The sequence below is a fragment of the Phyllobates terribilis genome, unplaced genomic scaffold (genome assembly GCF_046119375.1).
Source record: "Phyllobates terribilis strain yellow unplaced genomic scaffold, ASM4611937v1 Scaffold_3__8_contigs__length_932513732, whole genome shotgun sequence".
Classification (NCBI taxonomy): Eukaryota; Metazoa; Chordata; class Amphibia; order Anura; family Dendrobatidae; genus Phyllobates; species Phyllobates terribilis.
Genome location: NW_027362763.1, coordinates 580,412,928 through 580,427,622, shown reverse-complemented (window position 1 = coordinate 580,427,622; position 14,695 = coordinate 580,412,928). Strand labels below are relative to the sequence as shown.

At 43.7% G+C, this 14,695-nt stretch overlaps 1 protein-coding gene across 5 annotated transcripts in view; it reads left to right on the top strand.

Annotated features, from left to right (window-relative positions):
* Nucleotides 1-14,695, top strand: part of FMN2 (formin 2) — an 872,215-nt gene that overhangs the window by 200,043 nt on the left and 657,477 nt on the right. For all 5 annotated transcript variants that reach the window (XR_012318036.1, XR_012318035.1, XR_012318037.1 and 2 more), the window contains exon 5: nucleotides 158-1,740. Coding sequence is in view for 2 of the 5 variants with exons in the window: in XM_073671454.1 (XP_073527555.1) it covers nucleotides 158-1,740 (1,583 nt within the window). In the remaining 3 variants the exon portion in view is untranslated. The remainder of the gene's footprint in view (nucleotides 1-157; nucleotides 1,741-14,695) is intronic.

Below are 14,695 nucleotides of genomic sequence, written 5' to 3'. Positions count from 1 at the left end.
ATAAATGCTCCTCCAAATGTATCCAGGGGAATAAAGTATAGTAAAGTTGAGCTTGTATGTTTTCTAGCATCATTTTATGATACTAATGTTGCTTTATTGTATTTATTTATATTACCAAGTTTTCTTTTTGATAAATTAATCCAATGTTTTTGAACAGGATAAGGACATGAAGGAAGATCATATAAATATAATACAACAACTAGAGAAAACAATACAGGATTTGAAGGCTAAACTTGCAGAGCATGAAAGGCAATATATACAAACAGATGTTTCTGCAATTAATAAAATGCAAGACAAAGTTATTTTTTCTTCTGAACTATGCATGAGAAATGACTGTACTGAACACGTGTCACTAAAGACTAATGTACAAGGAAAATCTGTACAGACATCACCAGTAGCAGAGATTGTACCGCATGAAGTGCCTTTGTTCCATGCTGAAGCATTTCAGAATTCATCGGAAAAGCAGCTTTTTTCACATCATGAGATTCATGATGGTTCTGTAGATCTGCAGCAGAAGTCAAACTTTGAACAGTTCAATCTTATTAATAATGCTTCAGAATGTATAAATCCAGCACCAGGCAAAGAAATCACTTCTGGACAAGTTGAGTCTTTGAGCTTGTCTAGTACTTTAAACTGTGGAGAATATCTTAAAAAACATGAGAATTTTCTTTCTTCACCTACCATTGTACAGGATGCTACTATGGAGAGTCCATGCCCACTATCTTCGCTATTGCACTCAGATCAGATGTGCATTCAGGATCATTTGACTGAACTCCCATCTCATGCCACAGTTATTGCATCATTGCAATCTTCAGACTCTGTAACACAAGCAGCTTCTCCTGAGTTACTAACCAGAATTTCAGATTGTAAAGCAATTCCTCCTGCTCCACCATTACCATCTACCATTTTAATTCATAATTCATCTCAACTACAGCTGAAACAACCATTAAATTCATCAGTAACTTTGCCAGCACTGTCATCTCATCTAGCAATTCCCGCTCCTCCACCATTGCCATGTTCTCATTTTCCACCTCCTGTACCAATCCATACAGACAATACTGCACCATTTAATTCTTCACCACCAAATATTCCACAATCAAGCATTATTGAAATTCCTCCTTTACTATCACCATTTACTCCACTACCAGCTGATACTGCAATACCTTGCGCTCCTCCTCCTCCTCCACCCCCTGTGTTGGCAGCTATTAGTGCAATTCCTCCTCCACCACCATTGCCTCCAGGTACTTCTGCATTTCCTCCCCCACCACCTCCACTACCATCATTACCAGGTTTTCCTTCATTTCCATTGCCACCTCCATTACCTAGCATCAGTGGAATTCCTCCTCCACCACCTTTACCATGTGATACAGTCATTCCACCTCCTCCACCACAAGCACCACCTTTACCAGGTACCATTCATATTCCTCCACCTCCTCCACTGCCAGGTACTACAGTAATCCAATCTGTTCCATTGCTGCCACGAATGCCACATAACATTTTGATTCCACCACCTCCTCCTCCACCACCTATTCTACCACCACCAGCCCCTTCCATTAATCCTTCTGCTTCATTAAACCTCCCTTCTTTTGCTTATTCTCAAACACATCTACCACCTCCCTTGCCTGCTGGATTATTTGCAATAAAATTAAGCCAAGACAAAGAAAACAGAAAAGCGGCAATTGAACCAACAAGGCCAATGAAACCTCTTTACTGGACAAGAATTGAATTACATGGGAAAAGGTAATACTTGGAATAAATGCATGCATGTTTATGATTATCCAGTAAGCACTTTCTATCTGAAGGTGAAATTAATTCTGCTGTCAAGATAGTTTAGTAAAGTTGTCATTAATGTTAAATAGCAGTCTTTAGTGCAAACTATAGTCTGGTGTTAATTCAATATATTTTTTTGCCACATTAATTTTTTTGCCATATTTAGTATGGAGGAGTGGTTTATCTTCTTAGTTTATTTTACCTTTCTCTCTCATCCTCTTACATGAGAGCATATAAAAGGTATTTTCAAATTGTGTGTGTATGCTTTATCAAGCTAAAGATGAAGAGAGGAAGGAGAAGAACAAATATTAACCATACAGTGGGGGAAATAAGTATTTTCAAGTTTCCCACCTACAAAGAATGGAGAGGTCTCTAATTTTTGTTGTAGGTACACTTCTACTGTGAGAGACAGAATCTTAAAAAAGTCTAGAAAACCACATTGTATTATTTTTGCATAATTAATTTACATTTTATTGCATGAAATAAGTATTTGATACAATAGAAAAACAGAACTTAATATTTGGTGCAGAAACCTTTGTTTGCAATTACAGAGGTCAGACGTTTCCTGTAGTTCTTGACCAAGTTTGCACACACTGCAGCAGGGATTTTGTCCCTCTCCTCCATATAGATCTTCTCCAGATCATTCAAGTATCGGGGCTGTCGCTGGGCAAAATTGAGTTTTAGTTCCCTCCAAAGATTTTCTATTGGGTTCAGGTCTGTAGACTGGCTAGGCCACTCCAGGACCTTGAAATGCTTCTTACGGAGGCACTCATTAGTTGCTCTGGCTGTGTGTTTCGGGTCATTGTTATGCTGGAAGACCCAGCCACAACCCATCTTCAATTCTCTTATTGAGAGAAGGAGGTTGTTAGCCAAACTTTTGCGATACATGACCCCATCCATCCTCCCTTTAATACGGTGCAGTCATCCTGCCCTTTTTGCTGAAAAGCACCCCCAAAGTATAATGCTTACCCCACCATGCTTCATGGTTGGGACGGTGTTCTTGGGGTTGTACTCATTTTTCTTCCTCCAGACTCGGCGAGTGGAGTTGGTACCAAAAAGTTCTACTTTGGTTTCATCTGACCACATGACCTTCTCACATACCACCTCTGAATCATCCAGATGGTCATTGGCAAACTTCAAGTGGGCCTGGACATGTGCTGGCATGAGCAGCGGGACCTCTCGTGCTTTGCAGGATTTTAATCTATGACGGTGTAGTGTGGTACTAATGGTAATGTTTGAGACTGTGGTCCCAGCTCTCTTCAGGTCATTGACCAGGTCCTCCTGTTTAGTTCTGGGCTGATTCCTGACCTTTCTCAGAATCATCATTACAACATGAGGCAAGATCTTACATGGAGCCCCAGACCAAGAAAGATTGACAGTCATTTTGTGTTTCTTCATTTTTTAATAATTGTGCCAATAGTTGTTGCCTTCTCACCAAGCTGCTTGCCTATTGATCTCTAGCTCATCCCAGGTTTGTGCAGGTCTACAATTTTGTCACTGGTGTCGTTAGTCAGGTCTTTGGTCTTGGCCATGGAGGAGAGGTTGGAGTGAGATTGATTGTGTGGACAGGTGTCTTTTATACAGTGTAAAGTGGCTAATGGTCGTGTAGTCGATGGGAGGTATGTATCACAGAGATGGCTGGTCTCTGTAATGTAACCCGGAGGATTAATTGGTGCACCTGGGAGCCGGGTTACAGGTAGCTAGGAGAGAATGGGTGGATCCAGCAACCCACATACCTTACCTCTGGGTGTGGTTAACAGTCTATAAAATGCAGGCTGTTGCTTTGCACATGGTCTGTGTGTTTGGAGGGAGAAGGCCTCCTGTGTGTGGTTGGCTCCAGACCGAGCCAGGATACTGGACGTTACGCAGCCTGGGTGCCCACAGGACTGATTAAGCAGAGACCTGCTAAGGACACTTTACTTTGTTTGCCTGATCTAAAGACTGTTTGTTTTCTTTTCTTGCTTGTTGGTTTATGAAGCAATAAACCGACATGGAATCTTAAAGGAACATGCTCCCTGTTTTCCTCGCGTCGCACCCAAGTGAGTAAAACCCCTACACCAGGTAACAAGTTATTACGTATTTCCTCCACTGTATTTCAATAGTTTGTTTGTGGCATGTAGGAATTGAAGCCGGCAGTAAATGAAGGTGGACCAGGGGTCGGCATTAAAAGCAAATTAAAACAATGATATGATTTCTGAGATTGACTTTTGTGTTGTGCAATGGAACCGATGGCTTGAAGCAGAAAATAATAAAAAAATCAACTCCAAGATGATCCCTAGCTTAAATTGAAAACCCATGAGTTTTATACTTAAATATATATCAACAGTGAATAAACTCCACACTAAATATATACCAGCAATGAATATATAACATCCATAAATATATACCATAAGTGAATAAACCGCAAGCATAAATGCTGTATAAATAATTCTAAAAGGGCAATGCACCACTAGATATAGACCCCTCACTAATAGATCATCAAAACTTAGCCTTTATTTAGATTCACTAAAAGCCATATTTACACACCCTAATTCTCAATGTGGTAATAGGTTATAAAAACCTTATTTCTAATATTGATTATTAAATAACTCTTTGAGAAGCATAAATATTGCTTGAGCTAGTATACAGAGAGAGAGCACCCCAGGTACCATCAATTCATGATTGATAAGACAAGCTATGGGTATATAAAATATATCATGACCACAACGTACATCTCCCCAATATGTTTCACTGACATATCAGTGAACTACACAATATTTAACAGCGCAAAGTAATTGTTCGATAAAGAAGGTTTTTTCTTAAAAGAGAGTCGTGACCTATATAAACGATTTTGTGAGAGGGGTTACCACCGAGCTGTTCATACACAAAGAAATGAGTTACTACATGAGACCAATAATAAGGAAAAAAAAGATTATATTAGATATATTTAATGAACAAGTTAGAAATGATCGCAGGGTTCTAAATAAACCCTGGAATATTCTGTGACAAGATGAAGATCTGAAGCATAAAGCTGCAGAATATCCAATGAGAACCTATCATAGAGCACCTAATCTTAAGACTCTTTTAATACTCCGTCACTATGAACAAGGGACAGTTGTCTAATATATGCTCGCTCCAAAATAGAACAGTAAGATCTCATAAACGTGGACACTCTAAGCAGATATCTCCAACCTTTCTGACCTTAAGAGCCACATTCAACTATGAAAGAGGGTTTTGAGCCACATTCAGCTCTGAGAGAGTATCACGAGCCACATCCAGCTCCTGTCCCTCACAGTAGTGACACCCAGAGCCCCCTTATTACTGGTATAGAAAACCAAAGCTTTTCCACTGAAATCACACCAAACCAGTATGCCAAGCTCCTGGGTTTCCTATTATACCCCCATTCAGATCTGCTATTAAAGGGAACCTGTCATGTCCTTTGTGCAGTAGTATGTAAACTGCCCCCATTCCGTTGTTAGTGATGCAATGTGCATCACTAACACGCTTTTCTCATTAATATCATGTGTAAAAAGCACTTTATATACACTGTGTTCCAAATTATTATGCAAATAATATTTTCTCAGATTTTCCCAAATTACCTATATGAATTGCAGTCATTGTAATTTTCCAGTCAAATAACTATTAGAGTACAATTGAAAGGTTTTTGTACAAACTGCCTATGATAACAGTATATTTTTAAAAAAATAAAACACTCAAGCTGCACTCAAAATGCATGTTCCAAATTATTATGCACAGCAGAGTTTTCAACCTTTTCATTTTAATAAAGAACAAAAAAATGGTCATTTTTGAAATTCTAAGCATTAGCAGGTTATTACAAACTGAAATCAAACAGTTTTCAACTCAAAACTTTATTCTAGGTGATGTTACATTTGCACATAGGACCCCTTGTTCGAAAGGAGCTTCTGAACTCTCTCGTCCATTGAATTTGTCAGGTTTTGGATGGTTTCTGCTTTAATTGTTTTGCATGAGGACAGAATACACTCCCAGAGCTGTTGCTTAGATGTGAACTGCCTCCCGCCATCATAGACACTCCTTTTGATGATGCTCCAGAGGTTCTCAATGGGGTTGAGGTGAGGGGAGCATGGGTGCCACGCCATAAGTTTGTCCCCTTTTATGCCCATTGCAGCCAGAGATGCAGATGTGTTATGTGCAGCATGAGACGGGGCATTATCATACATGAAAATGATCTTGCTGCGGAATGCACGGTTCTTCTTCTTGAACCATGGAAGGAAGTGCTGTTTGAGAAACTCAACATACATTATGGAGTTCATCTTTACCCCTTCAGGGATCATAAAAGGGCCGACAATCTCTCTCCCATGATTCCAGCCCAAAACATTACTCCACCTCCTCCTTGTTAGCGCCGTAGCCGTGTTTGCATGGGGTGTCCATCAACCAGCCATCCTCCACGCCATCCATCTGGACCATCGAGATCATTTCATGCATGATAATGCCCCGTCTCATGCTGCACATAACACATCTGCATCTCTGGCTGCTGTGGGCATGAAAGGGGACAAACTTATGGTGTGGCACCCATGCTCCCCTGACCTCAACCCCATTGAGAACCTCTGGAGCATCATCAAAAGGAGTGTCTATGATGGCGGGAGGCAGTTCACATCTAAGCAACAGCTCTGGGAGGGTATTCTGTCCTCATGCAAAGCAATTAAAGCAGAAACCATCCAAAACCTGACAAATTCAATGGACGAGAGAGTTCAGAAGCTCCTTTCGAACAAGGGGTCCTATGTGCAAATGTAACATCACCTAGAATAAAGTTTTGAGTTGAAAACTGTTTGATTTCAGTTTGTAATAACCTGCTAATGCTTATAATTTAAAAAATGACCATTTTTTTGTTCTTTATTAAAATGAAAAGGTTGAAAACTCTGCTGTGCATAATAATTTGGAACATGCATTTTGAGTGCAGTTTGAGTTTTTTATTTTTTTAAAAATATACTGTTATCATAGGCAGTTTGTACAAAAACCTTTCAATTGTGCTCTAATAGTTATTTGACTGGAAAATTACAATGACTGCAATTCATATAGGTAATTTGGGAAAATCTGAGAAAATATTATTTGCATAATAATTTGGAACACAGTGTATTTATATCCTACCTACCATGGGTACTATGTCATAGCCAGCCGCGCTTGTCCCTCTGGGAGCCCTGCACAATGAAGCTGGGAACTACACTCAACTCCACTGTGCACGCACGGGGAGCCTCTTATCACAGCTCATGCATGGCTCCCAGAGTAACAAGCACGGCTGGCCATGACATAGTACGCAAGCGTGGCATACAGACGTCAGCGCAAGCCGGGAGCAGAATTCAAATGTCGTGGACGGCGCCAACCCTGACTACATGCGATCATTCACACCCCTATGACTAAACAGGCAGGTAGGATGTAACTATATAAAGTGTTTTTTACACATTATAATAGTGCCGATTTTAATGAAAAAATGAAAAAAGAGTGTTAGTGATCCACATTGTGACTCGCCCCCTGGGCCGTGGGGTACCCGGAACCGGGCATCTGTACGATGCTGGGGGTAGTAGTGGCAACCCGATCCCGTGGCTCAGGGTGGTCAGACCAAATTGTGGCAGTCTATTTATCAGTGTTTTGAATGTCCGACTATGCCACCCGTGGATTGCGGTCAGGGATAACCGCCGCTGCAAGGCAGACCGCTGAGGCTGGTGTTGGTGTGCAGCACAGGGATAGGATAACTCCCCACAGGAAGAGTGTAGCCTCAGGGCAGTGTAGGTGGATGCTGGGGGTGATGGTGCAGGCGCAGCAAAAATCACACTGAGTCCAATGGTGCAGTCCAGGGTTTATACTCACAGTTGTTATCCATGTCACTTCTGTCAGCAATGACTGCCCAAGCCGTGCTGCGTCCACCAGGTGAGGAGCTCGGTCAACCCCCAGGCAATTCAGGAGTATGGCACAGGACCCCCTTCTGTCCTTTCTCTGGCCTCTTGTGCCCCACCAGTGACCAAACTTGTGTCCAGCTACCGCGGACCATGTCGGGTAAGCGTTGGCCTCCGCTTCCCGCTATCCTATATGGTGCCTTCCTAGCAGGTTTGGCGGGGGGTCGCACCAATAAATGATCACGACCTCCGGTTCTTGGCTGAGGGATAATTAACCTCCACCAACTTGGGAATCCGGTACCCTTCCACAGCCTGACCCTTCACCCGATATAACGCGGGTTTGCAACAGTTGCTGTCCGTTCTGCTCTCTTAGGGTCCCTTCTGCCTTCTTTTTTCTGGAGCCTTTCTACTCATCTGTCTCTCCTCTTTCCTTCCTTCTCTTTCTTCTCTTCTCTGGCCCTGGCCTTCTCTCCAGGCCTGCCTTGTGGAGCTGAGCTCAGGCTGAGCCTCGGCTCCCTGTCAGCTCTCTCTCCCTTCTGAACTCACTGACTGAACTGAACCCCATTCTAAAGATGGCTCCCACCTTTTATCTGCTTCTCTGTGTCTGAGCTCAGGTGACCTGCACCCAATGAGCTCCTTACTATGCTCCAGAAACCGTCCCCTTCTGCTCCTACATCACTGGGTTCTCTCCCCCCTCCCCACTCCAGCCAGGGACATGGTCAGTTGTGCCTGCATAAATGGGAGCACCGTCGAGCTGTCCCCCGGAAATGGGGCGAGTGTGTGTATGCAGCTAACTGAGCCCTGGTCCACACTCCATCCTTACCTGGGAGTGGAATATCACACCTCTGGTTGAGGTGCAATACCCCTGTAGCAACCGAGCCCTCGGGGCGCCACAATTGCATAACTAACAACGCAGTGGGGGCAGTTTTGATACTACAAAGGACATGACAGGTTCCCTTTACTAGCTGTTTGCTACACCTGGTGCTAATGCACGAAGCTGTCACACAACCGCAAGCCACAAATCATGGGCCCGCGAGCCACATGTGGCTCTCGAGCTACAGGTTGGGGACCCATGCTGTAAAGCATGTAGATACATGCCAACTAATATGCAATTTCAAAATTCCAATGACTCTAGAAATTATTTAATCAGGTAGTTTATTTACTATACTACATCTGTAGTAATCTACATAGCTATGTGCCCTTGCACTCTGTGATATGTGGGTAAGACTACTCAGCATCTAGGAAATGAGTACTATAGCATATTAATTCTGTCTAAAGTAATCAGAACACTCTAGTATCTTCTCATATGCTATTTAGCCATGGTTCACTTCCTCTGGTGCTGCAATTTTGTGACATTCAGAAATTTACCTTACAACAACGGTAAGGGAATCTTGATCAGATGCTGTTGGAAGAGGAGTCGAAATAGATATTCATCTTAAAACATTGAGTCTAGGTGACTTAAATAATGGATTTTCATACAGCTTGTTTATTTAGGGGGATTTACTTTATAATTGAATTAACTTTATTTAGAGGGCTTCACTTTTTTATTTCTCTATATTTTTGTTTCTTATGCAATAATTTATTTTGTCTTGTAGTTACCAATGGGAACTCTAAGCACATATACAGTGCATTGTGAAAGTATTTTGCCCCCTTGAACTTTTCTACCTTTTGCCACATTTCTGGCTTCAAACATAAAGATATAAAATTCTAATTTTTTTGGGAAGAATTAACAACAAGTGGGACACAATCGTGAAGTGGAACGAAATTTATTGGATATTTTAAACTTTTTTAACAAAATAAAAAATTAAAAGTGGGGCGTGCAATATTATTCGGCCCCCTTGAGTTAATACTTTGTAGCGCCGCCTTTTGCTGTGATTACAGCTGCAAGTCGCTTGGGGTATGTCTCTATCAGTTTTTCACATCGAGAGGCTGAAATTCTTGCCCATTCTTCCTTGCAAAACAGCTCGAGCTCATTGAGGTTGGATGGAGGGCTTTTGTGAACAGCAGTTTTCAGCTCTTTCCACAGATTCTCGGTTGGATTCAGGTCTGGACTTTGACTTGGCCATTCTAACACCTGGATACGTTTATTTTTGAACCATTCCATTGTAGATTTTGCTTTATGTTTGGGATCATTGTCTTGTTGGAAGATAAATCTCCGTCCCAGTCTCAGGTCTTTTGCAGACTCCAACTGTTACAGTATAGTTACCAAATCACTTATGGCTCTTGGCAGTGATATAATTTCTCTTTCCTGATACAATTTATATTGAGTTGGATGCCACGCCAATATAGTATTTGGCAAGCGCATCTTTTCTATCCTTATTCTGTTACATCATTGGATGATATATCATGTGATATAATGTCACATGAATAGACGGTTGATTATCCCGTCAAAGAGTGCTTTTTGACAAATAAAAGAGCTCCACGTCGACAAAAGGGGAATTCTGTTTTATTGTATCTTATGGAACATAGTAAAATCAACCAATACATAATACCATTTCACTATAATGGATCGAGAGCGTGTCTCTTTTATTCATGAAATCCAACATCATTGGATGATGTATCTTGTTGCGTGGCACTACATGATTGGACTGTTACTTCTTTCGTCAGCAAGCGCTTGCTGATTGTTAGGAGGGAGCTACGTCAGTAAAATGGGCGTTTCGGGAGTATGCTGTGCTCCTTCATCTATCGATGTTTGTTGGGAGATCCTAATATTGGTGAGTTAGCGATCTGACATATAAAGTTCCCTTGCAACAACTAAATGATTATATAAATGCAATGTTTTTTATGTTATGGCTTGACCATAGTCTATATTTTGGGGTCATGTCTCTCCGGAGCATCATTCACACTAATGTCCTATGTAATGCACACGCCCGGACTGACTGGCGTGTGTGTGTTTAGTGGTTCCACTGTGCCATGAACCGGAGAGTGTCTGGAGGGGCGTAACTAAGTATATGCCCGATCCGACCAAGGTCGCACGACGGCATACGACGCCAGTGCACCAGGGAGGAACCGAGCAGAGGGACCAGGGTCTACTCCAGGTCAGACTCCGGACACGGCTGTTGACCTACACCGGGGAATACAGGAACAGGCAGACTAGAGCGCAGGCTGGGTAGGGTCCAGTACAGACTGGGAGACAAATTTGGAGCCGCAGATGCGGTAAACAAACAGAGTAAAGCGAAACCGCAGGTGCGGTACTCAAGGCCGAGCAGAGCAGAACCGCAGACGCGGTAGACAAGGCAGAGCAGAGCAGAACCGCAGACGCGGTAGACAAGGCTGAGCAGAGCAAAACCGCAGACGCGGTAGACAAGGCTGAGCAGAGCAAAACCGCATACGCGGTAGACAAAGCTGAGCAAAGCGAAACTGCAGACGCAGTGGACAGGACTGAGCAAAGCGAAACCGCAGACGCGGTGGACAGGGCTGAGCAAAGCGAAACCGCAGACGCGGTGGACAGAGTTGAGCAAAGCGAAACCGCAGACGCGGTGGACAGGACTGAGCAAAACGAAACCGCAGACGCGGTGGACAGGGCAGAGCAAAGCGAAAACGCAGACGCGGTGGACAGGGCAGAGCAAAGCGAAAACGCAGACGCGGTGGACAGGGCAGAGCAAAGCGAAACCGCAGACGCGGTGGACAGGGCTGAGCAAAGCGAAACCGCAGACGCGGTGGACAGGGCTGAGCAAAGCGAAACCGCAGTCGCGGTGGACAGGGCTGAGCAAAGCGAAACCGCAGACGCGGTGGACAGGGCTGAGCAAAGCGAAACCGCAGATGCGGTGGACAGAGCTGAGCAAAGCGAAACCGCAGACGCGCTGGACAGGGCTGAGCAAAGCGAAACCGCAGACACGGTGGACAGGGCTGAGCAAAGCGAAACCGCAGACGCGGTGGACAGGGCTGAGCAAAGCGAAACCGCAGACGCGGTGGACAGGGCTGAGCAAAGCGAAACCGCAGACGCGGTGGACAGGGCTGAGCAAAGCGAAACCGCAGACGCGGTGGACAAGGCTGAGCAAAGCGAAACCACAGATGCGGTGGACAGGGCTGAGCGAAGCGAAACTGCAGACGCGGTGGACAGGGCTGAGCAAAGCGAAACCGCAGACGCGGTGGACAGGGCTGAGCAAAGCGAAACCGCAGACGTAGTGGACAGGGCTGAGCAAAGCGAAACCGCAGACGCGGTGAACAGGGCTGAGCAAGCAAGAACCGCCGAAGTGGCAAGCAAGGCAGAGCGGAGGGGACAGGGCTCAGTTCACACGGAACAGACAGGAAGGGAAAGGCAGAACCAGATACCCACAGGGTACTTGCAGAGAAGTAGCGAGTGGACCACAAACTCACAAACGGAAGTACAGTGACAACGAGCAGGAGTTAGGTACGAGTTCAGACTCTGCAGAAAAAGGGAAGGTACGGACATAGAGAAAAACAAAACAGGCTTGGAGAGTATTCAGACTAGAACAGACACAGCAGCAAGATACAGGAGCGGGTCTAGGTATGCGGCCCCTAGAAGCGGAACGAACAGGCAGAAGCGTGTTCACACAGGCCTGGAAATACAGCCTCCAGGATAGGCAGAAGACAACAAGCTAGAAGATAATACAGACAGGACACAGTTCAGACACGGGAACTGATACCGAAGGCAGGAAACATAAACGGGACCTGGCATATCAGTGACCAGAAGCCAACTGACAGAACACAATGCTCAGGCATGGGTTAATTGGAGCAGCTGGTTTAAATACCAGGTGACAGACAGCAATAGGCTGAGGACGCACAAGGGGTGTGCCTGCAGCAGGTACAAAAAACAGGAAGTGATCGGGCGCTGCCCTTAAGCAGCAGAAGCAGAGGCAAACAGACAGCATGGAGGGAAGCCAGGCTAGCAGACTGGACTGGAGATCAAGTGCGCACTCTTGCACAGTGGGAGATGGACCACTATGCAAGGACGCCGCCAGGTATGTTACATCCTATCACCTGAAGATGCTGATAAGTCGGTTAAACATGGTGAAGGTACATATATTGTGTGGATTATTTATTTTATACACACACATTGCATGCACTATCAATGAATTGATGGTACCCCTGGGTGATATATCTACATATATACAAGCAATGTATATGCTGCTCAGAGATTCATTTAATAATTGCTATTGGAAAATATGGGTCTTTTAACCTACTCCTCCCATTAAGGATTTGTGTATTTTAGATAATGGTTTTAGTGAATCAGAATAACAGCTAAGTTTTAATGGCCTATTAGTGAGGGGTCTATATCTGAAGGGACATTGCACATTTTGGATTATTTTTATATTCGAAATCCATACCCCTCTGTAATAATTTGACAAAGTCACTGGCAAAGTACTGGAGGGGAGATATGTATCAATGAGGTTGTTAGCTTCAGTGATATGAACCTAGGAAAATGTTTCAGCACACTAAGTGCTGAGAGGGGTTAATCAGCCATGTTTAGGGCTAGGTTGAGTGAACAGCTGTAGAGTGGATGGGAGGGGAGGGTGTTCACCATATCTCCACACCAGGGTGGAGTCCAGAGGATAAATACTGGCTCATTCAGTGTTAGGTGTCTCTGGAGAAGAGATCTCCAGAGCTGTGTTCTTGTTAAAGAAAGCTGAACCTTATGTTTGTTTCCTGAGCTGTCGGACCCCTGCAGCAACACAAACTGTGCCTTTTGTTTTGTTTTGTTTTTCCTGTTAGGCCAGAAAGGCCGCGTTTATTTTGCTAACTCTGCACTGGTTTATGCAGTACCTCAATAAACCAGTGGAATATTTAAAGAGACAGGGTTCCTGTGTCTACCTCTATGTGCACCTGAGTGAACCAATCTATCACACCCTCCCATGTCATATAGTCTCCATACGCATAATTTCAATGCATTAAATACATACTAGAAGCGAGTAAAGCACATACAGTTGTGCTCAAAAGTTTACATACCCTGGCAGAATTTTTCCTTTCTTGACCTTGTTTCAGAGAATATGAATGGTAACAAAAAACTTTTTCTCCACTCATAGTTATTGGTTGGGTGAAGCCATTTATTGTCAAACTGTGTTTTCTCTTTTTAAATCTTAATGACAACCAAAAACATCCAAATGACCCCGATCAAAAGTTCACATACCTTGGTGATTTTGGCCTGATAACATGCACAGAATTTGACACAAATGGGTTTGAATGGCTACTAAAGGTAACATCCTCACTGCATTGGTTCAATAGTCTTAGAACAAGGCCGACACCTCACAGGCCCACTCCTTCATACAGATCTTTTCCAGATCTTTCAGGTTTTGGGACTGTCACTGGGCAACATTGAGTTTCAGCTCCCCCAAAAGATTTTCATTTGGGTTCAGGTCTGGAGACTGGCTAGTCCACTCCAGGACCTTGAAATGCTTCTAGCTTAGCCACTCCTTAGTTGCCTTGGCATTTCTTAGTTGCCCTGGCTGTGTGTTACGTGTCTTTGTCATGCTGGAGACCCAGCCATGACTCATTTTCAATGCTCTTACTGAGGGAAGGCGGTTTTTGGACAAAATCTAGCGATACATGACCACATCCATCCGCTCTTCAATATGATGCAGTCATCCTGTCCCCTTTGCAGAAAAGCACCGCAAAAGTATGATGATTCCCCCACCATGCTTCACTGTTGGTACTGTGTTCTTGAGGTTGTACTCATCCTCTTCTTCTTTCTCCAAACATGGCGAGTGGAGTTGATGCCAAAAAATTCTATTTTGGTCTCATCTGACCACATGACCTTCTCCCATTCCTTCTCTGGATCATCCAGATAATCATTTGAGAACCTCAAATGGGCCTGGACATGTGCTGGTGTCAGCAGGGGGACGTTTCATGCCCTGCAGGATTTTAATCCATAGTTACTAATGGTAATGTTTGAGAATGTGGTCCCAGCTTTCTTCAGGTCTCGTGTAGTAGCTAATTATTCCAAATTGTACATTTTTTGTGAAAAAAAGTTAAATGTTTATTTTTTTTCCCCATTCCAAAAATTCTTGTGAAGCACCTGAAGGGTTAATAAACTTCTTGAATGTGGTTTTGAGCACCTTGAGGGGTGCAGTTTTTAGAATGGTGTCACATTTGGGTATTTTCTGACATATAAACCT